Source organism: Macaca nemestrina, chromosome 18 (assembly GCF_043159975.1).
Source record: "Macaca nemestrina isolate mMacNem1 chromosome 18, mMacNem.hap1, whole genome shotgun sequence".
Classification (NCBI taxonomy): Eukaryota; Metazoa; Chordata; class Mammalia; order Primates; family Cercopithecidae; genus Macaca; species Macaca nemestrina.
The window spans coordinates 4,569,933-4,597,548 of record NC_092142.1 but is presented as its reverse complement, the minus strand read 5'-3'; the positions used below and the strand labels follow the sequence as shown (position 1 = coordinate 4,597,548).

The 27,616-nt window shown below is 50.4% G+C and overlaps 1 protein-coding gene and 1 long non-coding RNA gene across 10 annotated transcripts in view; both read left to right on the top strand.

Moving 5' to 3' along the window:
* The window catches only part of LOC105467849 (sarcalumenin), a 66,620-nt gene extending 53,841 nt beyond the window's left edge, over positions 1 to 12,779 (top strand). For all 5 annotated transcript variants that reach the window (XM_071084030.1, XM_071084031.1, XM_011717612.3 and 2 more), the window contains 3 exons: positions 5,002 to 5,118; positions 6,360 to 6,593; positions 9,191 to 12,779. In XM_071084030.1, the coding sequence (XP_070940131.1) occupies positions 5,002 to 5,118; positions 6,360 to 6,593; positions 9,191 to 10,002 (1,163 nt within the window). In that variant the 3' untranslated portion in view covers positions 10,003 to 12,779. The remainder of the gene's footprint in view (positions 1 to 5,001; positions 5,119 to 6,359; positions 6,594 to 9,190) is intronic.
* A 4,813-nt stretch (positions 12,780 to 17,592) lies between these two features.
* The window catches only part of LOC105467850 (uncharacterized), a 51,846-nt gene continuing 41,822 nt past the window's right edge, over positions 17,593 to 27,616 (top strand). For 3 of the 5 annotated variants that reach the window (XR_011616268.1, XR_011616267.1, XR_011616270.1), the window contains exons 1-2: positions 17,593 to 18,014; positions 21,437 to 21,600. This is a non-coding gene — a long non-coding RNA (uncharacterized lncRNA). The remainder of the gene's footprint in view (positions 18,015 to 21,436; positions 21,601 to 27,616) is intronic. The other 2 variants (XR_011616271.1, XR_011616269.1) reach the window with 1 other exon arrangement.

Genomic DNA, 27,616 nt, shown 5'->3' with positions numbered 1-27,616 from the left:
CCAGCAGAGCGCGATGCTTTCCCAGGGTGTTACAGATGCATTTTGGTTTTAAGCCTTTATGCTCCAGTCATGCACATTTGAGTTTTCAAGGGCAATGATGCCAATTTCGATCCCTCCTGTGCTGGAGAGCCACAGATGCCCCCTGTCTACTCACAGGTGGTGCCTGAGTCCTCTGATCACTCCGTTCCTTCCCCTCCTCCTATTGCCCTTCCTCTCTGCTTCCTTTGGGCCTGGATTCTTTACAAAATTGGTTTTCAAAATAATAAAAATAAGACACACTTGTTGCAAAAAATTCAAATAATGCAGAATAGTATATGTCGAAAAATAAAAATTCTATTCTTGACCTCCAACTTCTTTAATTCGACTCCCAGAGAAACCCATTGTTATAGTGAAGACTTCCAGGCATTTCCTCTTCATGTGTGAACACACAGATGGATGTCATTTTTTGTTTTTACAAACATGGGATCCTGTTACATGAGCTGTGTGTGTGTGGAGTCCCCCCTCCTTCCCTCTGACGGCTGTGTGCTCTTCCCCTGCGTGACCATGCCATGCTCTGGAAAACCAGCACCTTCCCGGTGGCTCATGCCTGTAATCCCAGTGCTTTGGGAGGCAGAGATGGGAGGATGGCTTGGGCCCAGGAGTTTGAGATCAACCTGGGCAACATAGTGAGACCCTGTCTCTACAAAATATACAAAAATTAGGGGCGGGCATGGTGGCTCACCCCTGTAATCCCCGCACTTTGGGAGGCCGAGGCGGGCAGATCACGAGGTCAGGAGTTCGAGAACAGCCTGACCAATGAAACCAAAAATACAAAAATTAGCCGGGCGTGGTGGCGGGCAGCTGTAATCCCAGCTACTTAGGAGGGTGAGGCAGGAGAATTGCTTGAACCCAGGAGGCAGAGGTTGCAGTGAGCCAAGATCCTGCCACTGCACTCCAGCCTGGGCAGCAGAGCAAGACTCCATCTCAAAACAAACAAACAAAACACACGGAAAAATTGGGGCACAGCGCGATGGCTCATAGCACTTTTAAAAACAATCCTATGGCCAGGCACGGTGGCTCACACCTCTAGTCCCAGCACTTTGGGAGGCTGAGGCGAGCAGATCACTTGAGGCCAGGAGTTTGAGACCAGCCTGGCCAACATGGCAAAACCCTGTCTCTACTAAAAATACAAAAATTGGTTGGGTCTGGTGGTGGGTGCCTATAATCCCAGCTACTGGGGAGACTGAGGCACGAGAATCACTTGAACTGGGGAGGCAGAGGTTGTAGTGAGCTGAGATTGTGCCACTGCACTCCAGCCTGGGTGACAGAGTGAGACTCCGTCTTAAAAAAATAAAAAAGAGCTGGACATGGTGGCATGTGCCTGTGGTCCCAGCCACTTGGGAGGCTGAGGCAGGAGGATCATTTGAGCCTGGGAGGCAGAGATTGCAGGTTGCAGTAAGCTGAGATTGCACCAGTGCACTCCAGCCTGGGCGACAGAGTGAGACCCTGTCCCCCCCCCAAAAAAAAAAATTGGAACACTGCAATTAAACATTTTGCTAGTTGTTACCATATTGTCTCCCATGATACCAATTTGTACTCTTAATAACAGTAGATGAGAATCCTTGTTTCCCAACAGCAATGCCATTTAAAAATGTTACTCATCTTTGGTCCGGGCGCAGTGGCTCATGCCTGTAATCCCAGCACTTGGGGAGGCCGAGGCGGGCGGATCACGAGGTCAGGAGTTCAAGACCAGCCTGGCCAATGTGGTGAAACTCCATCTCTACTAAAAATACAAAAATTAGCCAGGCATGGTGGCGCGTGCCTGCCTGTGATCCCAGCTACTTGGGAGGCTGAGGCAGAAGAAATGCTTCAACCCAGGAGGTGGAGGTTGCAGTGAGCCAAGACTGCACCACTGCACTCCAGCCTGGTGACAGAGCAAGATTCCGACTCAAAAAAAAAAAGTTACTCATCTTTAAAAAATTTAGCAATGGTATCTTATTGTTTTGTGAATGAGATTACAAGTCTTTCTCTGTGTTAATCTGGCTGTTTCTATGTGATCTCGTTTGATGCTCCGGATGGCTATAAGTGGCCAGGGTATAATAGGGTTTGTGTTCTTCCTGTCTACAGAGGGGAACCTGAGGCCCAGAGACGTGCTGGGTTACCCAGGATCACACAGCTGGAAGCAGGGAATACCCGGTTCCACAGCTGCCTACACTGTTTTTCATAGTCTAGGAGCCAGTTATCGCCCCCTTTGTAGTGGACGCACAGCCATTGGTGTGAGCTTACAGAGCCTCCCAAAGGCTTTCTCTTCCTCTCTTGGCCCTAAGACCCAGAGGCTTGGCCCTCCCAGGAAACTTATGTGGACAGCAGCAGGGGCCAGGAGCTCCGGTGTCCCCAGGGCATGGCGCTCTGCAGGGCGGGCCTGCTTTCTGGCCCCTGCGCTCGCCTTCTGGGCTTGGCTCCTCACTCCTAGTCTCTGGCCAGCTTCCTTGTAACCTCTCCCAGGCTCACCTCCCACCTCCTGCGTAGGCCAGCGGTGCCCCCTGCTGTGAGGAGCCGAAACCACAGCACCAGGAAAGGGCCCTGTTTGTGGCTTGTCTCAGAGAACAGGAACATCTAGGGCTCTCCTTGTCGTCACCTGGGCCGGTGTTAAGAGACTGTAACATCTCTGTGGCTGTAACTTGGGACTCCTGCCACCCTCTCAGCCTCCTTATCCCTTCCTGGCCCTCAGCCAGGGCTTGACTTACACAGAGATGTGTCTCCTGTGTATTCACAGGCAGGAAGGGATGGGGCAGGGCCATGGTGTTGCTTTCAGGCAGTGTACGTGTGCCTGCCCTGTATAAGACTCCACCTGGTTAGGACTGAGCTTTAGCCTCAGAGAAGGAAGACCAGCACATCCGAAAGCAAGATACAGAAGAGGAAGCACATGGCAGCACTCTCTGTAAAAAGATAGGGGCCGGGTGTGGGGGCTCACGCCTGTAATCCCAGCACTTTGGGAGGCCGAGGCAGGTGGATCACTTGAGGTCAAGAGTTCGAGACCAGCCTTGCCAACATGGTAAAACCCCATCTCTACTAAAAATACAAAAATTAGCCAGGCATGGTGTCATGCACCTGTAGTTCCAGCTGCTTGGGAGGTTAAGGCAGAAGAATGGCTTAAACCCAGGAGGCGGAGGCTGCAGTGAGCTGAGATTGTGCCACTGCACTTTAGCCTGGGCAATAGAGCAAGACTGTGTCTCAAAAAATAAAAATAAAAATAAAAAAATGGGGAAGTGCTGGGTGCCGGGCTCATGCCTGTAATAGTAGCACTTTGGGAGGCCGAGGTGGGTGGATCTCTTGAACCCAGGAGTTGGAGACCAGCCTAGGCAACATGGCAAGACCCCATCTCTACTCTAAATACACAAATGAGCTGGGCTTGGTGATACATGCCTGTAGTCTCAGCCACTCAGGAGGCTGAGGTGGGGGCATTGCTTGAGCCTGGGAGGTCGAGGCTGCATGAGCTATGATCGCACCACTGCACTCTGGCCTGAGCAACAGAGTGAGACCCTGTCTCAAAAAAAAAAAGAAAGAAAAAAGAAAAGAAAAGATGGGGAATGTGATAGCTACTAATATTGCTTACATATGCATTGAAATGTCTAAAATAACATGTAAGAAATCAGCAGTGGTTACCTATTCCAGGGGGTGTGAGGGCTGAGGCAGACTGGGACGGAGATGGGAAACTTTTCACTGTTTACCATTTTATATTCCTGATCTTTGAACCAAGAGATTAAATAAATTAAATCATAACAAATAAATGAAACAAAAGGGGAGTGCCTAGTGTTTTTCGGGCGAACTGCTGGCCTCAGGGAGACAAGTCTGGAGAACTTCGGTGCTGAATTATGCAGGGCTGACCCTCTGTGCTGTAGTCCAGAGAAGAGCTGAAAGAGCTGAGGCCTGAAAATCTGCAATAAGATTGACCACACCCCACGCCGAAAGCCTCTCCCCTTCCCTCCCTGGCCGCTGGATTTGAAAGCACTAGAGCATTCTATTTTTCCTCTTAGGGACCCACCTGGAGTGGCCCTTGGCTGGGTCATCTCCCCAACATGGCCTTCGGAAGGACATTGGATGCAGGACCCAAGAATTGCCAGTTCACTGTTTGGTTTTGGGCACTGGCAAATTTGTCATGGACTTTAGAGGCTAGTGTTTGAGCGTGGCCCTAGAAGAGGGTTAGTGCAATGGCTCACACCTGTAATCCCAGCACTTTGGGAAGCCAAGGTGGGAGGATTGCTTGAGCCCAGAAGTTTGAGACCAGCCTGAGCAATGCTGCAAGACCCCGTCTCTACAAAAAAATGTAAAAAGTAGCTGGGCATAGTGGCACATGCCTGTAGTCCCAGCTACTACTTGGGAGGCTGAAGTGGGAGGATTGCTTGAGCCCAGTCATCATAGTGGGGTACAATTGCACCACTGCATTTCAGCCTGGGCAACGGACACCCTCATTATAAGCAAAAGAGGAGAGAAAGAGAGACTGGCCTTAGAGCCCAGGATTAGGCTGTATTGGGAGTTTGGGGATCCCCATGTTGGAAGAGAGGAAAGCTGCAGAGGCTGGAAACAGGTAGGGTCTGAGTCCAGATCACCCAAGATTATACAAGCTGCTCCACATCCATCCTCCATTCTCAACCCAGATTCTCTCCATGTGGAAGCTCTGTCTTCCTTTTTCTATAAGCTTTTCTCCTCCAGATTTAACCAGGAGACCTAACCCAGAGTGAGTTCCAAGTCAGGGTTCGTTGAATTCACGGAGATACTTCTTCTGGTGGGGGCAGATGTGCCAAGGATCTGAGCAAGGCCCAAAAGTGACTTCTGTGTCTTTTTACTGGGTGATCGCACTTATGTAGCAAGAGAAGTGCCACTGGGGGCTACACACATCTGATTCATGGAGAATTCCACAACTCAATTGGATGGACGGTGAGATGCTTTGGAGTACGGTGCCATACCCTGTGTCTGAACTTTTGTTGGATTTATTCCATTTCTACTTCCTGTCGCCCACAGACGGAGAGATTACCTCCAAGCCCATGGTGCTGTTCCTGGGACCGTGGAGTGTTGGTAAATCTACCATGATAAACTACCTCCTTGGACTGGAAAATACTCGCTATCAGCTCTATACAGGTAATCAATCTTCTTGTGTGATTGTTGGGATTTGAATGCTATGTTTTCATGGTGTAAAAGCACCATGAAAAGTTAAATCACTGGCCGGGCATGAAGACTCATGCCTGTGATACCAGCACTTTGGGAGGCCAAGGCAGTGGATCACTTGAGGCCATCAGTTTGAGACCAGCCTGGCCAACATGGCAAAAACCCCGCCTCTACTAAAAAAATATGAAAATTAGCCAAGTGTGGTGACACATGCCTGTAATCCCAGCTACTCGGGAGGCTGAGACATGAGAATTGCTTGAACCTAGGAGGCAGAGATTGTAGTGAGCTGAGATTGCGCTACTGCACTCCAGCCTGGGTGACAGAGCGAGACTCCATCTCAAAAAAAAAAAAAGAGAGAAAAAAGGAAAGTTATGCCACTACGAAATTTGAGGGCCGGGTGCGGTGGTTCATGCCTGTAATCCCAGCACTTTGGGAGACCAAGGCAGGTGGATCACGAGGTCAGATGGAGACCATCCTGGCGAACACAGTGAAATCCCATCTCTACTAAAAATACAAAAAAACTTCACTGGGCATGGTGGCAGGTGCCCGTAGTCCCAGCTACTGGGGAGGCTGAGGCAGGAGAATGACATGAACCTGGGAGGCGGAGCTTGCAGTGAGCCGAGATCACGCCATTGCACTCCAGCCTGGGCGACAAAGCGCGACTCTGTCTCACAAAAAAAAAAAAAAAAAGAAAAAGAAAAAGAAAAAGGCTGGGCACGGTGACTCTATGCCTGTAATCCCAGCATGTTGGGAAGCCGAGGCAGGAGGATCACCTGAGGTCAGGAGTTCGAGACCAGCCTGGCCAACATTGTGAAACCCTGTCTCTACTAAAAATACAAAAAATTAGCTGGGTGTGGTGGTCCTCACCTGTAATCTCAGTACTTTGGGATGCCAAGGTGGGCAGATCATTTGAGGTCAGAAGTTCCAGACCAGTGGGAGAATCGCTTGAACCCAGGAGATGGAGGCTGCAGTGAGCTGAGATTGCACCACTGCTTTCCAGCCTGGGTGACAGAGCAAGACTCCATCTCAAAAAAAAAGGTAACTGTTATGTTATATATGTTTTACTACAATTAAAAGAAAGCCCCAATAGCTTAGCCAACATACGCAATTCTGTTGCAAAAGTCTCCCTGTGACACCCAGCATATACACATGCTTCTCAGTAGGTCCGTTTCACAGAGATCACGTATTCCTTCACCTCTCACCCCGTGTGCCAGGCGCCGAACCCACCACCTCTGAGTTCACGGTCCTCATGCACGGGCCCAAGCTGAAAACCATCGAGGGCATCGTCATGGCTGCTGACAGCGCCCGCTCCTTCTCACCCCTTGAGAAGTTTGGCCAGAATTTCCTAGAGAAGCTGATTGGCATTGAGGTTCCCCACAAACTTCTGGAGAGGGTCACTTTTGTGGACACACCAGGCATCATCGAGAACCGCAAGCAGCAAGAAAGAGGTAATTTAGCCCTCATTTCTGAACAGTGTAAGCTCTGTTTCAAAAAATTATTTTTGGCCAGGCATGGTGGCTCATGCCTGTGATCCCGGCTCTTTGGGAGGCCAATACAGAGGATCCCTTGAGGCCAGGGGTTCAAGACCAGCCTGAGCAACATAGTGAGACTCCATCTCTATAAAAAAATTTAAAAGATTAGTCAGGCATGGTGGCATGTGCCTGTGGTCCTAGCTACCCAGGAGGCTGAGATGGGAATATTGCTTGAGCCAAGGAGGTTGAGGCTGCAGTGAGCCGTAATCGTGCCACTGCACTCCAGCCTGGGCAAGAGTAAGACCCTATCTCATATAAATAAATCAATAAATAGGGCTGGGCACAGTAGCTCACACCTGTAATCCCAGCACTCCGGGAGGCCAAGGCAGATGGATCACTTGAGCCCAGGTGTTCTAGACCAGCTTGGACAACATGGTAAAACCCTGCCTCCACAAAAACTATAAAAATTAGGCTGGCATGGTGGCACATGTCTGTAGTCCCAGCTACTTGGGAGGCTGAGTTGCGAGGATTGCTTGAGCCCAGGAGGTCAAGGCTGCAGTGAGCTGTGGTCATGCCACTGCACTCCAGCCTTGGTGACACAGCAAGACTCTGTCTCAAAAAAAAAAAAAAAAAAGAAGGAAGAAAGAAAAGAAAACGACTTTTGACAGTGGGTGGTAGGCAGGCAGGGAGAGGACGTGTGCCCAGTGTTGCCCACAATCAGGAGAGGCATTCTTAACTTCCACCCCTTCTTGTCATCACTGCGATGCCACTTGGGTTTTGGAGTGCCTGGTCCTCCTACCTTCCCGCGGACTGATTTGGTTTGGAGACGGCAATATTTTCCAAAGTGGGGGCCTAGTCCTCTCTGCAAGCAGCTCTGAGAGGTTCAAGCTGGGGCTCAGTTGTCTCCGGGAGGCCCCGTCTGTCCTGTGTAGCCAAGGGCCTGGACTAATTGGATCACAGTAACAGTATATTTGACTTCTGGCTAAATTGGGTCTGGTGCTCCTGGGCCTGCTGTAGGTTGAACCTGACCTTCAACTCTTCCTATTCCCGGTTTCTGCTTTTCCAGGATTGCTTCCCCATAAGGCTTTAGCAGGCTTCTTCAAAGCCCTACTTGCCCTCTGGTAGCAGGGGAACGCTACTTTGGGCCTGTCTGACTTCACTTACATGAGAGTAGGCAAAATCAGAAAGACAGAAACCGGAGTGGTTTTAACCAGGGGCTCAGGGGAAGGGGAGATGGGCTGTAACTGTTAAATGGGTACAGAGTTTTCAATTTGGGAAGATGAATAAGTTCCAAAGAGGGATAGCGGTGATGGTTGTACAACAGTGTGAATGTATTTAATGAACAAGGCTGACAACCAGGCCACAAGACTAGAAGCCAGATGCTGCCAGGCATGAGGCTATGGAGTAGACCACTGAGTCCTGCCATGAGGCAAGGCTATCTGCAGTGAGTCCTGAACAGAGCAGTGTGGGAATATGTGACCAGACGGTGGATCTCAGTTTATGGTTACAACTCCAATTGTGGTTATAAGTAGATCCTGTAGTAATGATATTAGCAGTAATATTAGAAGCAATTAATAATAGTAGTAATATTAGTAATATTATAGTATATTTAATTATATTATTATGGTATAACAACATTCATAGTAGCATTAGTAATATTAATAATGTTAATAATTATAATAGTAAATTGTACCCCTACTACACATTGGATAATTTTATACATTATTGTAAAAAAAAGATTTCAATGTTTTTAAGATAGTTAGTCCTCATCTCCTCAGTTTTCTTATTTGCAAAGAAAACTAGGAAATAAGAAGCTAATGGAATTAAAATGTATTCTGCACCAGCTGTATGACTGGAATTTTAGGTGCTCTCCTATATTTACAGCAACATGGTAATCTTTATATCAACTCAGATGTTGATATTGTTCTTGTCATTTTGGAGCTAGAAAAGTAGAGCTTAGAGGCATTTAATATACAGCAGGCCAGGGGCAAAGCTCAAATTCTAGTCCAGGTCTCAATGCCAAGCCCACACTCCTTCCCCCTAAATAATGCATTCATTCTTTCATGTTTTTCTAATTCCTCATTTCTCTCCCTCAGCATCTTTGCCATTGCCCCAGGTCCTTTTAGACAATAGGACAATCTCCATTTTGAACAGGTATTTAGCTTTCTTGGAAACTTGGATTTCACAGTAGATTAAAACAATGATCAGGTGGGATGTGGTGGCTCATGCCTATAACCACAGCACTTTGGGAGGCTGAGGTGGGAAGATTCTTAAACCTGGGAGGTTGAGGCTGCAGTGAGCTGTAATCATGCCACTGCACTCCAACCTGGGCGACAGAGTGAGACCCTGTCTCAAAAAACAAACCAACAAGAAAAACAAGGATCAGGTTGTTCTTGGTTGAAGGTTGGCAAGGGACAGGTTATATCATTGACTTTTTAATAGTCTTTAGACACCCAGAAAATCCATAGTGCTGTTCCTTCTTTCAACCCCCAGAATGGTTCAGTTCTGAAAGGAGGTGTGCGGGCTTTGAGGGAGGTCTACTCAGTTTGACTTCTCGCTTCTGTCTCCCAAAGGGTATCCCTTCAACGATGTGTGCCAGTGGTTCATCGACAGAGCTGACCTCATCTTTGTCGTCTTTGACCCAACCAAGCTGGATGTGGGTCTGGAGCTGGAGATGCTCTTTCGCCAGTTGAAGGGGCGTGAGTCCCAGATAAGGATCATCCTGAACAAGGCTGACAATCTGGCCACCCAAATGCTCATGCGGGTTTATGGGGCCCTCTTCTGGAGCCTGGCCCCTCTCATCAATGTCACAGAGCCCCCAAGGGTTTACGTCAGCTCCTTCTGGCCACAAGAGTATAAGCCAGACACCCATCAGGAACTGTTCCTCCAAGAAGAGATCTCCCTCCTGGAAGACCTGAATCAGGTGATCGAGAACAGATTGGAGAACAAGATTGCCTTCATCCGCCAGCACGCCATCCGGGTCCGCATCCACGCCCTCCTGGTTGACCGCTACCTGCAGACTTACAAGGACAAAATGACCTTCTTCAGTGATGGAGAACTGGTCTTTAAGGACATTGTGGAAGATCCTGATAAATTCTACATCTTCAAGACCATCCTGGCAAAGACCAATGTCAGCAAATTTGACCTTCCCAACCGTGAGGCCTATAAGGACTTCTTTGGCATCAATCCCATTTCCAGTTTCAAACTGCTCTCCCAGCAGTGCTCCTACATGGGAGGTTGCTTTCTGGAGAAGATTGAGCGGGCCATCACTCAGGAGCTTCCGGGCCTCCTGGGTAGCCTCGGGCTAGGGAAGAATCCAGGTGCTCTCAACTGTGACAAAACAGGGTGTAGCGAAACCCCAAAAAATCGCTACAGGAAGCACTAGGTGGTATAGCGGTTCTTGGGTTCCTGTTGGTGAATGAGCTTGTGTCCTGTCTGAGAAGTCCCGGTTTATTAACCCTGTGAGCCACAGTGGCAGGAATTATTACATAGTGGAGATTTGGGAGTTCATTGAGGCCAGGGGTCGGGGCAGGTGCGTGGGTCTAGGGAGGAGAGTGGAAACTGTGAATTCTAGCGTGCTTGTCTTGTTGCTTCAATGAGGAGGCCTGATTGATGCAAGTCAGCCTCCACCTGCTTTTTCTGGGTCCTGTCTTGGAATGACAGAGAGCAGCTAAATTGTAGTGTGTCTTCCATCAGTGAGGGTCAAAAAAGCTAAAAGCAGCTGAAATTCCTTGTCCCCTGGGAGCTGGGAAAACAGCGAAGGCCTGAGTCGTAGAGATTGTCAGGTCCCTTTTGGCTTCTTTCCACACCCACAGTCTCGCGTTTGTTCCCTTGGCTGCCTCTTAACTTTGGGCTGACTTTCAACAGTGAACAATCTCTTGGGTTTGAATATACCTGAGTTTGTTTTTGTTTTTTTTGAGACGGAGTCTCGCTCTGTCGTCCAAGCTGGAGCGCAGTGGCGCTATCTCAGCTCACTGCAACCTCCGCCTCCTGGGTTCAAGCGATTCTCCTGCCTCGGGCTCCCGAGTAGCTGAGATTATAGGCCTACTACCACGCCCAGGTAATTTTTGTATTTTTAGTAGAAACAGGGCTTCACCATGTTGCCCAGGCTGGCCTCAAACTCCTGACCTCAAGTGATCCACATGCCTCGGCCTTCCAAAGTGCTGGGATTACAGGCATGAGCTGCCGCACCCGGCCTCCACCTGGGTTTTGAGCCAATCCCCAGGACTTGCTCCTGGTTTCCTCAAGGGGTGGGGCAGTGGTTTAGGACACTAGACAAGTAAGAACAGGAGTTCCCAGGAAGGACGGGGATCTGCCTTCCCCACTGCCACTTCTCTGGTGTGTTCCTCAAAGCCAGCTTGGCTCAGGGGCACGATCCCCAGGAGGAGGGGACTGGTTGGTGTATCCAGGTAATTTACTCTTGGAAGTCACTTTAGTGAAGGTCGTGGAAGGGCTCAGAGGGTTAATTGGTTTGCAGTGTGTCTTTGTCTATTGCATGTCTTGGAAAACTCAGATCCCAAAGGCACTGGGTTTCAGAGAGGACAGTGGAGACCTTGCTCCTTTTCCTTAGGCCGCCAGTCTCTCCCAAATTTCAGAGGAGGCTGTTCCACGACTCCCCTGTGGAAACACTCAGCAGCAGAGTTGCTCCTTCGCAGTTTCCACATCACGGCTTTTCCTTTCCTTTCTTCTCCATTCCCTGATGCATCAACACTTAAAACTTGGAGCAATTTCCTAGGAGTCAGAACCAGCACCAGCCACTCGGTGTCGGCGGCCACCAAGGCTTAACATTGACTTTCCCGCCTGACCTTGACGCAGATGTCCACTGAACACACCGCAGGAAAGCCAGGGCCTTCAGTACCGATGAGTGTGAATATGTGTGTCTGTTGGCCAAGAGATATTAGGGAGATCACATAGACTCGAGGGAGTAGAGAGCTTGTAACAGTCTTGCAAGGCTATAGCATGCACGGCTCTGCAGCAGGTGGTGGGGAGCAGAGGAGCAGGCCCCGCAGGGAAGAAGCAGCCTTTGGATGGTGAAATGTGCATGGTGCACAGTCTGTGCACGCCCAGGAGACCCAGCCCGGGCTGCCTCGAGGGACTCCTTTGTGCACAGCCAGCCGCTTCTCTTGGGAACAAGCTGTCCTGGGGGCCTTACCCACAAGGCAGGGGTCAGGATGCACCAGCTCGGCACCAGGAAGTCATCCTGGACCAGAAGGACAGTGGAAAGGCAGGCAGAGGGAGAGGCACTCCGAGGTCAGGCAGGGTAAGCCAGTTCGCCGTCAGGTTAGGTCTATGCAGAGAACCTTGAGTTAGGAATTCCTGGTTCTCAGAATCGTTATCAGTCTGGTGCATGCTGTCACAGGGGCCGTTGCGTTTGGCTTTGTGGAGGGCCTGGAACCTTCCACAAGAACACCCGAGGTTCCAGGGCACTCAGGACAATGTTTCCAAGGAACAAGTCAACCAGGAAAGAAAAGTAAGTTCTGCAAGGGGCATCCATGGAGCCTGTGATAGGGGCTGATGAGATGGAATCTGTCCCATTTCTCATTAACCACCCTCCGCAAACCCCAGAACCCCTCACCTCATTTCTGTACCGTCTGCCCTCTTGGGGGATGGGCCCTCCCACTTTCCCCGGCCTGCTTCTCCATGCTGTGAGCTGCTTTGGCAGATCTGTTTTTCTGTGTAGTCAGGGGAAAAACAAAAACGAAAAAACACGCACAACTGTGTGGGCATTGTCATAGCTGTTGATGTCACCACTGCTTTGGGGGAAATGGCTGGGATGAGGCTAATACATTCATGCAATATTTATATTTTCAGGGGGCTACGTTATCAGCGTGCTCTCCCTGCCTTGGGCTTTTCTTTTCGTCAGGTATCTGTTTTCCTTTTCGTGTTCCTTCTCCGACTTCTCGTCTCTGCTGCTCACAGGCCTGCCCATCAGTCCCGCACAGATATTCAGTGTCTGGTTTCTGGCCAGCTCCGTGGAGGGGCTTTAAGCAGAATTCTGACTCTTTGGGGTGGGGGATTAGCAACTGGGGGAAACTTAAGGATCCAGAGATTCCCCCAAGAGGAGTGTCTGGAAGGATCTGTGCCTGGACGGTGGCTGAACCTTTCCAGTGTTCTTTCGTTTCTGATTTCATCAGTCTCAATAAAGTTCCGATCTCTCTTTAACACCGCGTGCTTTCTCATGGTCTCCAGCTAGGTTAGTCTCTTCGTCCTCCTTTTATCTGGTAGAGTGAACTCATGTGTAAGTTTCTTGGGGAGAGACTGGAAATTAAGAAACTGCCCACCCGTGTGTTAGCTGGATGCCCCAGGACCTTCTTTGGGGCTGAGGCTGAGTTGCTCTCAGCCACCCAGGAAGCCCAGGCCGGCATGGTGTCCTCTGAAACTTAAAGAACTGCTGTCTCCTCAGCACCTCAATGCCTCCTTCCCCTGGGCATCCGCGCGGCTGCCTCAGATACCTGAGGGCTCCAGTGGAGGCGGGCACAAAGGTTTCCTGAATGATAAGGCTGCCACCACCTCTTGGCTTCACCAGAAAGTGATTTCCTCCTCCAGGAAGTGTGGACTTGAGCCTCCCGCTTGGACCTGTCTTTAGAGAAACCTGAACGTGTCCTTGACTCCCTGAGCCCTTTCTACCACATTTTGCTGTTTCTAGTGTCCTCTTAAGAGCAGAGGTCCTTTAATTTTTATGTTTTACTTCTGGGGTCTTCGAAGGAGTTTCACATCTTGCTTGAGAACAGGTTTTTTTGTTGTTTTCAATCTTTTTTTTTTTTTTCTGAGATGGAGTTTCGCTCTGTCGCCCAGGCTGGAGTGCAGTGGTGCCATCTCGGCTTACTGCAACCTCCACCTCCCGGGTTCAAGCAATTCTCCTGCGTTAGTCTCCTGAGTAGCTGGGACTACAGGCACACACCACCATGCTTGGCTCATTTTTGTATTTTTGGTAGAGACAGAGTTTTACCATGTTGGCCAGGCTGATCTTGTGCTCCTCACCTCAAGTGATCTGCCTGCCTCAGCCTCCCAAAGTGCTGGGATTACAGGCATGAGCCACCACATCTACCCAATTTTTTTTTTTATTGAGACACTCTGGCACCCAGGCTGGAGTGCAGTAGCGCGATCATAGTTCATTGTAGCCTTGACCTCCTGGGCTCAAGCAATCCTCCCGCTTCAGCCTTCTGAGTATCTGGGACTACAAGCACATGCCACCATGTCTGACTAATTGAAAAAAAATTTTTTTGTAGGGATAAAGTTTCATTATGTTGCCCAGGCTGGTCTCAAACTCCTGGCCTCATTCCATCCTCCTGCCTCAACCTCCCAAAGTGTTGGGATTAGAGATGTAAGCCATCTCGCAGGTAGAGAGCAGGTTTTGAAAGGGAAAAAACTGGGCCCTGGGGAGAAAGGGAGAGTCTGCAGTCCACGGTCTTTGAGCAACTGAGCAACCTGACCCAACTAAGGCCACTCCTGTTCACCCACGCAACCCTGTGTCCCTCTTCCACCCTTTCCCCGGAGAAATCCAGAGCTCTTGCCTGGAAGAGGGAGGTCTGTTTTAAAGATAAATGTGAAGTAATATGCCAGAATCTGCCTCAAAATTGTGCAGTTTCACAAGCCTCACCATCTTCACGTTGCCTGCCATAAGATGATAGAGAAACAGAAACAGAAAATGGAGAAAGGACAATCGGGGACCAGGATAAACGGATAAAGTGAGGGGCGTGAATGGAGTGTTTTTAAGGGTAAGTGGATGTATCTTCTGAATCCATGGGCGTTACACATGGTTATATGCATAAGGTGTGTGCAAATACATATGTAAAGCCCCTGCATGTGGGGAAACAGGTGCCCAGGTACTTAGCACAGTGCCTGACATGCAGGAGCTCATCACCCGTGTGCCATCAGAGTGAATAAGTGGGGTTTGGGGGAGTAAAGGTGTCTGTGCGGGTTTTTGAGACAGGGTCTCACTCTGTCACCCAGGCTGGGTGACGTGATGCAATCACAGCTCACTGCAGCCTCGAATTGCTGGCCTCCAATGATCCTCCTGCCTCAGCTTAGCTTCCCAAGTAGCTGGGACTACAGGTGCACATCAGCACACCCAGTTAATTAAAAAAAATTTTTTTTTGGCTGGGTGTGGTGGCTCATGTCTGCAGTCCTAGCACTTTGGGAGGCCGAGGCTGGCAGATCACTTCAGGTCATGAGTTCAAGACCAGCCTGGTCAACATGGTGAAACCCAGTCTCTACTAAAAATACAAAAATTAGCCAGGCATCGTGGAGGGCGCCTGTCATCCCAGCTACTCGGGAGGCCAAGGCAGGAGAATCACTTGAACCCAGGAGGCAGAGGTTGCAGTGAGCTGAGATCGCACCGCTATACTCCAGGCTGTGTTTTTTTAGAGAGATGGGGTCTTGTCATCTTTCCCAGGCTAGTCTCAAACCTCTGGGCTCAAGTGATCCTCTCACCTCAGGTAATTTTTCTTCACAAGAAAGTAAAGGCAATAAAAAAGCATTAGAATAACAGAAACTGGCTGGGCTAGGTGGTTCACGCCTGTAATCCCAACACTGTAGGAAGCCAAGGTAGGAAGATCGTTTGAGGACAAGAGTTCAAGACTGGCCTGGGAAACATAGTGAGACCACCTCTCTACAACAACAAAATTAGCTGGGTGTGGTGGCATGCGCCTGTAGTCCCAGCTACTCAGGTGGCTGAGGTTGAAGGATCGCTTGAGCCGGGGTCGTAGAGGCTGCAGTGAGCCATGATCCCACCACTGCACTCCAGCCTGGGCAACAGAGCAAGAACCTGTCTCAGTTAAAAAACAAAACAAATAGAAACTGAGAGTAGTATGGTGTGACATGAGGTTGTCTGTAGAATGCTGACCAGCTTGGTCAACATGGCGAAACCCCGTCTTTGCCAAAAATACAAAAATTAGCTGGGCGTGGTGGTGTGTGCCGGTGGTCCCAGCTACTCGTAGGCTGAAGCAAGAGAATTGCTTAAGCCTGGGAGGTGGAGGATGCAGTGAGCCGAGATCGCACCACTGCACTCCAGCCTGGGTGACAGAGCGAAACTCTTGTCTCAATATATATATATGTATATATTAAAAGTAATTTTTGTTAGAAAATTTATTGAGGATTTTTCCTGACCAAAAAATACTTTAAAAAAAATGTTAACTCCATCTCCCTTTCATATTTGATCTTTACCATGATGTTGTAAAGTAGATGGGGGCAGGGATATTTCCTATTCCTAAACCCAAATCTAACATGGGGAAACTGCATCTACAGAGGTGCAGTTTTGCCTGAGTTCGGCCTGAATTCACTCTGCTAATGCAAGACAAACCACACCAAAAGGCCAGTTTCCTACCCATCCCAATATCCTTTCTACTGTATCCATCGCATTGATTTGTGGTAATCTGGAGCTGACAGCAAATTGTGCACTGTATATTTTTCAGACACACTAAAAGATGAGATTTTGTATTGTGAAGAGTGCAAAAAGATTTGTTATATTTCCATTTTCTCCAAACTTCGGAATTTTTTTCTCACCAGGATTCCAAAACAATTTAGATACTCTGCATATTAAGGCATAGTCTCTCACCTGGGGGGTGCAGCCATCTAGTAAAGGATACAGCGCACAATTGTAAATCAGGATACATGGGTCCGGCAAAGAACTTTCTTTCTCGTTTGCAAATATAATTATTTGCAAAGCCTGATCAATGTATATAAATTGTTAAATTATGTAATGGATTCTGTCTATTGAGAAGAATCAATTGACACAACCTCAGGGCTCTTCTGAGAATACTGAGACACACTAAGGGGCTAGGAAGTTTGGTTGGAGAAGGAGTGGAGTTTTAGCTACACTTTGAGGGATGGGCACGTTTGGTGGGTCACAGATTAGGGGGATGGAGCACAGGGGAAGATCGAGGGCGCCCAGACGCAGGCAAAGGAAGACCGCTGTGTATGGCCGGGATAAGGGAATGGAAGAGCAGTCAAGGTGAGACGAGATGAATTAGGGAATAGTGGGCCTTAAGGGGAAGTCCAGGGAGTCTGGGTCTGAGGCCACTGCAGGTTTCTGAGAAGGGAAGATCCAGCAGGCAGCTGTGCTGGGGCGATCTGGGGAGGCCGGAGCGTGGCACGCAGGAGCCGAGCGCCTGCCCCTGGGCCTGCTGCATGGGGTCTCTGTCCTCCCCCGATGCTGCCCCACTCCAATTCGATGCCAGCGCCCCACAAGGCGGTCGTGAGCAGAAGCCCATCCACCCCATCGGCCTGGCCTCGCCGGGGGACCCCGCCCGCCCCAGGCAGGCGCCAATGTGTCCTTTCTCTGAATCCTTTGGGAATCAATTAAGATCGCGGTGACAGGGCCCCCAGGCTGTAGGGGGACCCGGACCGCCGCTCCCCGCGCGGCGTGGACGGGCTTCCGGCATCCGTGCGAGGACAGGACTGGAGGCTTCGGTGACCACGGCCGGGTCCGGCCACTCTTCCTTCGTCTGAAGGAAAACGTCGCGGCTGGGGAGGGCCTCAGATTTCCGCGGCACGCGTCCTCTCCTTAGTGGGGAAACTGAGACCCGGGGCAGGGCAGTTCTGGACCAGGATCATGACGGTGGGGAAAGTGGGCACCTGGCTGAATCTGGCCTTGTCCTTCGCGCCCAGATCCTCACACGCTGTCCCCGACCCTGCGGACAGGGATCGATTCCGCGACCACTCAGCAGTGCCACATTGCCCACCGGCCAGCTCGCCTCGCGCATGCGCACCGCCTTCCCTTCGGGCTCGGCCCCGCCCCCTCCAGGCCGCCCTCTTCGGACCGAGTCCGGGGCTGAGGTCAGCGCAGGCGCAGACGCGTAGCGGTGGCGCTGCCTGAGCGCTACGCTCGGGAAAGCCTCGGGGCGGGCGGCGCCTCGGCGCTGGGGGCGGGGCGGGGCGGGGCGGGGCGGGGCGGGGCGGGCAGGCGCCCACTGCCTGAGCCGGATGGCAGAGCCGCCCCTCCGCCCTCTCCCAGCGCTGGCTTGCGTCCCTGGGTTCCGAGCCCAGCGGCGCGCAAGCTCCGTGGCCGCCAGGGCCAGCCCTGCCCCCTCAGCTGAGGAAGCCGCTCCCAGCCTTCTCCGCCTCATGCCGCGGACTCAGCTCCCGGGCCTTGCGGGCGCTGCCTGTGGGGTGGGGAGGGCAGCGAACCTCTGTCCTCTCGCCGTCACCGCGCGATTGGGAGGGCGCCAGGAGGCCGAGGCCCAGGCTGCCGTGCGCTGCCCGTGCCTCACCCCGCAGGTCGGTCCGCCTCGTGGGCAGTGGGGCGGACGACCGGGAAGCCCCGAGATCTCCAGATCCTCGATCGGGACCGAAAAAGCCCTGAACTTGCGCAGTGACTTCCTATTGAGTCCGCGAGGTTCTGGAGACACGGGAGACGGAAGGAACACCCAAGGCCGACTGCTGCCCTCAGTTATTGGGGTGAGGTTTCCACCTGAGGCCAGCGCCCAGGGCAGACAGGAAATGAGAGTTTTAGGAGATTCTCCAACCGGAATGTCACCTCCCTTCCCCGCCAGAAACGAACCGCCCTCTCCTCCTGTAATTGAAAACGGAAGGGCAGCCGTTAGGGCGAATGAAAACTCCCGAAACCTGGAGGGTCAGGGAGGGTCATCATCTGAATAGAATGACTCTTGTGGCTCCTGGGGTTCCCTGAATCAGGCAATTTAGGAACTGAAAAGGCCTTACGCTCCAGGATCAAGTAGTCATTAGCCTCTCCCTCCGTCCCTGAATCAGTCATTTTAGGAACCGAAAAGGCCTTACCCTCGAGGATCAAGTACTCATTAACCTCTCTTTTCCTTCCTTCCTTCCTTCCTTCCTTCCTTCCTTCCTTCCTTCCTTCCTTCCTTCCTTCCTTCCTTCCTTCCTTCCTTCCTTCCTTCCTTCCTTCCTTCCTTCCTTCCTTCCTTCCTCCCTCCCTCCCTCCCTCCCTCCCTCCCTTCCTTTTTTTTTTCTTTTCTTTTTTGAGACTCGAACTCCCTGGGCTCAGGTGATCCTCCCGCCTCAGCCTCCCGAGTACTTGAAATTACAGGCGCGCGCCACCATGCCCGGCTGATTTATTTTTACTTTTTTTTATCTTTTTTGAGACGGAGTCTTGCTCTGTCGCCCAGGCTGGAAGGCAGTAGTAGCCCGATCTCAGCTCACTGCAGCCTCAAACTCCCAGGCTGGAGTGATCCTCCTGCTCCAGCCTTCCCAGTAGCTGGGACAACAGGTGTGCATCATTACGCCTGGCTAATTTTTTTTTTTTTTTTTTCTTTTGAGACGGAGTCTCGCTCTGTCACCCAGGCTGGAGTACAGTGGCCGGATCTCAGCTCACTGCAAGCTCTGTCTCCCAGGTTTATGCCATTCTCCTGCCTCAGCCTCCCGAGTAGCTGGGACTACAGGCGCCCGCCACCTCGCCCGGCTAGTTTTTTTGTATTTTTAGTAGAGACGGGGTTTCACCGTGTTAGCCAGGATGGTCTTGATCTCCTGACCTCGTGATCCGCCCGTCTCGGCCTCCCAAAGTGCTGGGATTACAGGCTTGAGCCACCCCGCCCGAACTTAATTTTTTATTTAAAAGAATTTTTGCTAACTCGGCGCTTGGTGGCTCATGCCTGTAATCCCAGCTCTTATGAGACGCCGAGGCGGGCGGATCACAAAGTCAGGAGTTTGAGACCAGCCTGGCCAATATAAGTGAAACCCTGTTTCTACTAAAAATACAAAAATTAGCCGGGCGTGGTGGCGTTCGCCTGTAGTCGAAGCTCCTCGAGGCTGAGGCCAGGAGAATTGCTTGAAGCCGGGAGGTCGAGGCTGCAGTGAGATGAGATCACACCACTGCACTCCAGCCTGCCCGACAAGGCGAGACTCTGTCTCAAACACAAAAACAACAAAAAACTTGACTGGGCGTGGTGGCTCACGCCTGTAATCCCAGTATTTTGGGAGGCTAAGGCAGGTGGATCACTTGAGATTGGGAGTTCGAGACCAGCCTGACCAACATGGTAAAACCCGTCTCTACTAAAAATACAAAATTAGCCAGGTATGGAGGCATAAACCTGTGGTCCCAGCTACTCAGGAGGCTTAGACAGGAAGATCGCTTAAAAACAGGAGGTGGAGGCTGCAGTGAGCCGAGATCATGCCCGTGCACTCCAGCCTGGGCAACAAGAGTGAAACTCCGTCTCAAAAATACAATAAATTGGGCTTCTCGCTCTGTCACCAGGCTGGTCTCAAACTTCTTATCTCAAGCAATTCTCCCGCCGCAGCCTCTGTGCTGGGATTACAGGTATGAGCCACTGTACCCGCCTGGCCTCTCTTTGAAACCTGCCCAGTGACAGGGATCTCAATGCAGGGCATTGCATGTCTTCTGACAGGATGCTGGTTTCGGTCACTCCCTCTGCCCTGCAAGCCAGCTGTGTCCCCAGCGTTTCCCAGGGCAGAGACAGATCACTCCCTGTGAGATTGTTTTGGTGGCAGCGTGGAATGGCTTCCCTGTTTGGCCCCCTGGGTATACTGGAACCTGGGAAGGGACCTCTGCAGCTAACCCAGGGCTGGGCAGTGAGTTACTGAAAGGAAAAGGAATTTATTTTTAATTTCCTGGGTTTTCTTGGCTGTTGCTTTGGAGTGGAGATCATTTAGGCATCTGGTACCCTGATGACTTGAGAGGAGAAGGAAAGTCCTTGGAAAGGAGTTAGGTGACTTCTGGGTAAGAATGAGCTGATACAAGGGTGGAGGGTGGGGAGAGCTGCTTAGTGGCCAACCTGACCATCCTTGCCCTCTTCACTAGGGAGCTTTTATTCTCATCTGTGTCCTCCTCCTGTAACTTAACACCCAGAAGTGGCAGGGAATTGGATCATGAAAGAGCCATGTAGTCCAATCCACTCATTTGTGTGTGTGTGTAACTGTGACTGCCTATCTATCTATCTATCTATCTATCTATCTATCTATCTATCTATCTATCTATCTATCTATCTGTGTGTGTGTGTGTGTGTATATATATATGTTGTGTTTTTTTTTTGTTTGTTTTTTGTTTTTTTTTTTTGAGACGGAGTCTTGCTCTGTCACCCAGGCTGGAGTGCAGTGGCCGGATCTCAGCTCACTGCAAGCTCCGCCTCCCGGGTTTACGCCATTCTCCTGCCTCAGCCTCCCGAGTAGCTGGGACTACAGGCGCCCGCCACCTCGCCCGGCTATTTTTTTGTATTTTTTTAGTAGAGACGGGGTTTCACCGTGTTAGCCGGGATCGTCTCTCGATCTCCTGACCTCGTGATCCGCCCATCTCGGCCTCCCAAAGTGCTGGGATTACAGGCTTGAGCCACCGCGCCCGGCCGGTTTTTTTTTTTTTTTTTAGAGACAAGGTCTCACTGTGTTGTCCAGGCTTAAACTCCTGGCCTCAAGCAATACTCCTACCTCAGCCTCCCAAAGGGCTGGGATTACAAGCATGAGCCACCGCGCCCAGCCCCAACCCACTCATTTTCAAGGTGAGGAAACTTGAGGCCTGGAAATGGAAAAATGTGACCCAGGGTCACAGAGGGAGCTGGTGGCAAAGATGAGACTTAAATTCAGGTCTCCCGATTCCCAGGCCTGCCCTTGTTCTACACCCTGTGTATTAGTCAGGATCCAGCAGAAAACGGATTAAATTGGGGACATTTAAAGTGGGGGCTTTGAGGTAGGATATAGGGAAACTGCTATGGAACGTGGAATATTCTGGGGCTGGTGACAGTGGGATCTTACCACCTCTGCACCTGGAGGCAGGCTGTGTGGAGGGCAGGCTTATTAGAGCTGGGACTTTAAGTCAAGGAACTCAAAAAGGGACGTGGAGGAATAAAAACCAAACCCTGTCTCCACCTTCTCCCTCCCTCTGGTTTTGGTTCCAGACTCCACATGGACCAAACCCAGCTGGCAGTCAGAGGCCAAGAGCATCTTGATGCACGGCATACTGACCGATTCCAGGGTGCAGTGCACGATGGAAAAGGAGGAACGTACCTGAAGACGCAAATGAAAGATATCCAGCATCACAGGCAACCTTGCTTCTATTACCGTAAAAATAGTTTACATTTCTTGAGCACTTAGTCTGTGTCACGCATGTCCATTATCTCATTGCGTCTTCCCATAAACCCGGTTTCCTCCATTGGACAGATAAAGAAACTGACTAGTGAAACAGCTTGAGGGACGGAGGTATGGACAGCTAAGCTGACATCTTCCCATCCAGAGTCTTATCTGGTGAATAGTAGTTCCCCTGTGAATGTTTGTGGAATGAATGAATGAATGAGGAGCAGACATATATAGGGTTAGATGGCAAACCTCCCTGAGGAGCCTTAGCGGGGCGTCTTCTCCATGGGACTCGGAGGGTCTCTGCAGAGATGAGCCCTATGCCTTTTGCTATGTCTCCTGTCAGCTTGTAATAGGCCAGCTTCTTCAGGTTAAAAGGGCAGGCATGAAAGTCTGAAAAAAACCCTTGGACTTGTGCTTGACTTTCCTAGTGGAGGTTAGCTTTTGGAATTAAAAAAGTCTAGGCTGGGCATGGTGGCTTACACCTGTAATCCCAAGGTGTGCGGATCACCTGAGGTCAGGAGTTTGAGACCAGCCTGGCCAACATGGCGAAACCCTGTCTCTACTAAAAATACAAAAATTAGCCGGGTGTGGTAGCGGGCACCTGTAATCCCAGCTACTTGGGAGGCTGAGGCAGGAGAATTGCTTGAGCCTGGGAGGCGGAGGTTGCAGTGAGCCGAGATTGCACCACTGCACTCCCACCTGGACAACAGAGTGAGACTCTGTCTCAAAACAAACAAACAAACAAAAACAGTCTCTCTGAAGCCATCTTTACCCACCCTTTGATTCCTAATACCCCCACAGTCTGGGCAGGAGCCCAAGGTGCTACCTCTCTCGCTGCTCAACTCATCCCCACGGTTCCACCCACGAGCTCAGTTCTGCTAATTGCATTACTGGTGCTGCTGCTGGAACACAGTGTTCAGGGATGAACCAACAACCAGTTTGGTGAGTGTTTCACCAGCACCCTGCAAGTGGCCTGCTGTGGAGCAGAAACCTCTGCTGGAAAGCGCCGAGCCATTTCTTCGATGCCTTCCTCTTGCTTTACTGCCTTTTCCCCTTTTTACTGGCCTCTTCTTTCCTAGAGGGTCCCATGAAGTCTTTCAGTTGTTGTTCATAATCTAAGCCCCTCAAGCATAGAAAAGGAACCGGATATATATTGATCACATGCTATGTGCCTGACATGCTGTGCCAGATGCTTCATATCTAGATCTCATTTAATTTCATAGCAATTTATTAGGTAAAAAAGGCAGAGAGCTCACAGCTGAGAAAACTAAGACTGGTTAGGGAACGTGTGGAAGATTACACAGCTGTTAAGAGGGGAGCTGGCATTTGAACTCTGGTCTAATCCCAAAGTCCATTCTGACACACTTCACACTCAGAATAAACCCTATGCCTGGGCAACAGTGAGATCCCCATCTCTACAAAAAATTAAAAACAAATTTAGCTGGGCTTGGCCAGGCGCAGTGGCTCACGCCTGTAATCCCAGCACTTTGGGAGGCTCAAGCAGGTGGATCATGAGGTCAGGAAATCGACACCATCCTGGCTAACACGGTGAAACCCCATCTCCACTAAAAATACAAAAAATTAGCCGGGCATGGTGGCGGGCGCCTGTGGTCCCAGCTATTCGGGAGGCTGAGGCAGGAGAATGGTGTGAACCTGGGAGGCCGAGCTCGCAGTAAGCGGAGATCACCCCACTGCACTCCACCCTGGGTGACAAAGCGAGACTCCACCTCAAAAAAATAAAAAAATAAAAAATTTGGCCGGGCGCGGTGGCTCACACCTGTCATCCCAGCACTTTGGGAGGCCGAGACGGGTGGATCACAAGGTCAGGAGATCGAGACCATCCTGGCTAACACGGTGAAACCCCGTCTCTACTAAAAATACAAAAAACTAGCTGGGCGCGGTGGCGGGCGCCTGTCCTCCCAGCTACTCTGGAGGCTGAGGCAGGAGAATGGCCTGAACCCAGGGAGGCGGAGCTTGCAATGAGCCGAGATTGTGCCACTGCACCCCAGCATGGGGGACAGAGCAAGACTCCGTCTCAAAATGAAAATAAAAATAAAAAATTAACTGGGCATGGTGGTGCACGCCTTTAGTCCTGGCTGCCTGGGAGTCCAAGGTGGAAGTATCACTTGAGCCCGGGAGGTCGAGGCTGCAGTGAGCCGTGATCGGGCCACTGTGCTCCAGCCTGGGCGACAGAGCAAGACCCTGTCTTGAAAAACAAAGAAAGAATAAACCCTGCTGCTGCAGGATTTGGGTTTAACTTGTACCTTTGTGAGTCAGAGCCTTTTCCTTGGGCCGTTACCTGTATCCCTGGGGCTCGGGTGTGTGGAAGGTGCAGTCTCAGCTCACCCTTGTGGGTTTCCACGTGGAGTGCCTAACATTTCATTCCGTCCATCGTCTGTCAACTTCCATCCATCTATTCCTTTGCTGCTGATGGCTCCTCCATCTGGGAGGCCATTTCATCTGTTTCTAAATGGCAACATCCAAGCCCAGTTCAAATGCCACCTCCGCCATTGTCTCCCTTGGATCTCATTTGCCTCCGGATTCCCAAACTTACCTTTGTTACCCTTCCCTGAAGGATTTCTTACATTACTCCCCATGTTACAGTAATCTGGGCATGTAATTAATTTTCCTTGTTGTGGGAGGCAGGGATTATTCTGCATTAGTACCCGAATCTCTCCAGGACCTTAAACTAGCAAGCCGCCAGTGAATACACACATCAGGGGAGCCCTTTATGGGGAAAAGGGTTTGTAAAGTGAAGATGTCTTCCTCTACTTTACATGTTAACTTTGCTTAAAAACAATATTCAGGCCGGGCGCGGTGGCTCAAGCCTGTAATCCCAGCACTTTGGGAGGCCGAGACGGGCGGATCACGAGGTCAGGAGATCGAGACCATCCTGGCTAACCTGGTGAAACCCCGTCTCTACTAAAAAATACAAAAAACTAGCCGGGCGCGGTGGTGGGCGCCTGTAGTCCCAGCTACTCAGGAGGCTGAGGCAGGAGAATGGCGTGAACCCGGGAGGCAGAGCTTGCAGTGAGCTGAGATCCGGCCACTGCACTCCAGCCTGGGCGACAGAGCGAGACTCCGTCTCAAAAAAAAAAAAAAAAAAAAAAAACCAATATTCAGCTGTATGATAAATGTCCTGGTTGAGTCTAGGGTGATAGTAGGGCACTCCTAGGGAGAAATTCCTTGTGTTTTCCTTGAGAGCTTCGATTTTTTTTTTTTTTTTTTTTTTTTTGAGACAGGGTCTCACTCTATCACCCAGGCTGGAGTGCGGTGGTGTGATCTTGGCTCACCGCAACCTCCACTTCCCAGGTTCAAGTGATTCTCCTGCCTCAGCCTCCCGAGTAGCTGGGACTACAGGCACGCGCCACCATGCCTAGCTAATTTTTGTATTTTTAGTGGAAACAGGGTTTCACCATGTTGACCAGGGTACTCTCGAACTCCTGACCTCAGTTAATCCACATGTCTTGTCCTCCCAAAGTGCTGGGATTAGAGGCATAAGCCACTGCGTCTGGCAAGAGAGCTTCGAATGTGGGGAAGTGAAGAGGCACCAATGAGGGCAGGCAGTGGAGAACAGGCTGCTTAGGTAAAAGGCCCCCCAGACCCCACGTATTCGACTCTCCAGATGGGGCCCAGCAGAGTGGTGAGCTGTGTCCTTTGACTTTTATCACATGCTGCAGCTTTTCTGAGGCCACCACTTGTGCTCCCAAGTCCCTTTATGTTTGTTCTGATCAACGAAGGCCATCACTCCTCCTGTGTTCACCACTGGGGATGAGGGAGACCTTGGCCATAATGGCAGTCCTCCCTCCCTGGGACCCCAGTCAGTTCAGAGCACCTATTTCCCATCACACCCAAGACAGACAGATGCTAGGGCCCTTCAGCAGAGAACGGGTGTGGGCTGGGATGACTCACCTGCTCTGTGGCCGCCTACAGTGCAGCTCAAAGCCCTTGGGAATCAAAGCACTTCCTTAGGACAGGCACAGAGGCTCTCCTTAGAGACAGCAGTTTGGGTTCCTGCTTTTGCAAATGCCTGTCACCATACTGATGTTTCAAAGTCCAGGTCAGTGAGGAGCCATCCAGCTGGATGGCCATGGAGAACAGGCAGAATCAGTAGCCTCAGAAAGCAGTGCCCTGATCTGGGTATCAGATGACCCAGGTCTCACTTGGGCTCTTCCAGGAGCTCACTGTGTGTTTATAAAGGAAGATCATTCGATTTTTTTTTTTTTTTTTTTGAGATGGAGTTTCGCTCTTGTTGCCCAGGCTGGAGTGCAGTCGCACGATCTTGACTCACTGCAACCTGCACCCTCCGGGTTCAAGCGATTCTCCTGCCTCAGCGTCCTGAGTAGCTGGGATTATAGGTGCATGCCACCACACCTGGCTAATTTTTGTATTTTTAGTAGACAGGGTTTCACCATGTTGGCCAGGCTGGTCTCGAACTTCTAACCTCAGGTGATCCACCTGCCTTGACCTCCCAAAGTGCTGGGATTACAAGCGTGAGCCACCACACCTGGTCTAAGAGCATTCTTTTTTTTTTTTTTTTTTTTTTTTTAAGACGGAGTCTTGCTCTGTCACCCAGGCTGGAGTGCAGTGGCCGGATCTCAGCTCACTGCAAGCTCCGCCTCCCGGGTTTACGCCATTCTCCTGCCTCAGCCTCCCGAGTAGCTGGGACTACAGGCGCCCGCCACCTCGCCCGGCTAGTTTTTTTGTATTTTTTAGTAGAGACGGGGTTTCACCGTGTTAGCCGGGATCGTCTCTCGATCTCCTGACCTCGTGATCCGCCCGTCTCGGCCTCCCAAAGTGCTGGGATTACAGGCTTGAGCCACCGCGCCCGGCCAGAGCATTCATTCTTTAAGTAAAGTTTTTTTTTTTTTTTTTTGAGACAGAGTCTTGTTTTGTTGCCCAGGCTAGAGTGAAGTGATGCCATCATGGGCTCAAGCGGTCCTCCCACCTCAGCCTCTTTAGGAATCTGGGACTACAGTCCCACCACACCTGGCTAATTTAAAAAAAAAAAAAAAATTTTTTTTTTTTTAGGGGTAGTATCTCACCATCTTGCCCAGGCTGGTCTCCAACTCCTGGGCTCAAGCGATCCTCCTGCCTTGGCCAACCAAAGTGCTTGGATTACAGGAACGTGCCACTGCACAAGGCTTAAACTTTTTTTTTTTTTTCTGGGTCCCCTGACTTCTGCTGTGATAACTAAGGACAGAGAGGGTTATGAGAAATCCAAATCTATCCCTCACCATGATGGTCTCTCAGTCTCTGTAAATGAATACAAGTCAGGGTAATGAATGTAATACTGCACTAAGGTGTTTTGAAGTATGGAAGAGAAACTAATATCCTAGGGGAAATGATTGAGTCAGGTTAGATTTAATTGAAGAGATGACATTTGAGCTAGCCCTTGAAACTGGAATTCCTTTGGCCGATTGGAGTAAGTCTGTTGCATCTCTGGGGAATATTGTCAGAGGAATGTAGAAGAGGGTGAGGGTGAAGAGAGACAAGATTTGAAGGTCCGTCTGGTCTCAGGAGTCAAGGGCCTTGGTAGAACATGTGAACTTCGGACCTTATCCTGAAGGCAGCAAGACGTGATCAGATCTGTGTTGTAGAAAGATCACTGTGGCTGCAACGTGGAGGATGAATTAAAAGGGTCAAAGATGAAGAGAGAGACACCAATTACAAGGTTAGACTATTACAGGAAAGTTTGAGGACCTCAACTAGGGTATTACAGAAAAGAATTGCTCTAGATAATCCCTAAAACCAAAGTTTTATGCTCCTGAACCCACCAGTGCTTTGGTGTTTTCTTTTTTTTTTTTTTTCTTCTTTCTTTCTTTATCTCTCTTTTTTTTTTTTTTTTTTTTGAGATGGAGTCTCATGCTGTTGCCCAGGCCTGAGTACAATGGCGCAGTCTCGACTCACTGCAACCTCTGGCCTCCTGGGTTCAAGTGGTTCTCCTGCCTCAGTCTCCCAGGTAGTTGGGATTACAGGCACACGCCACCACACCCAGCTCA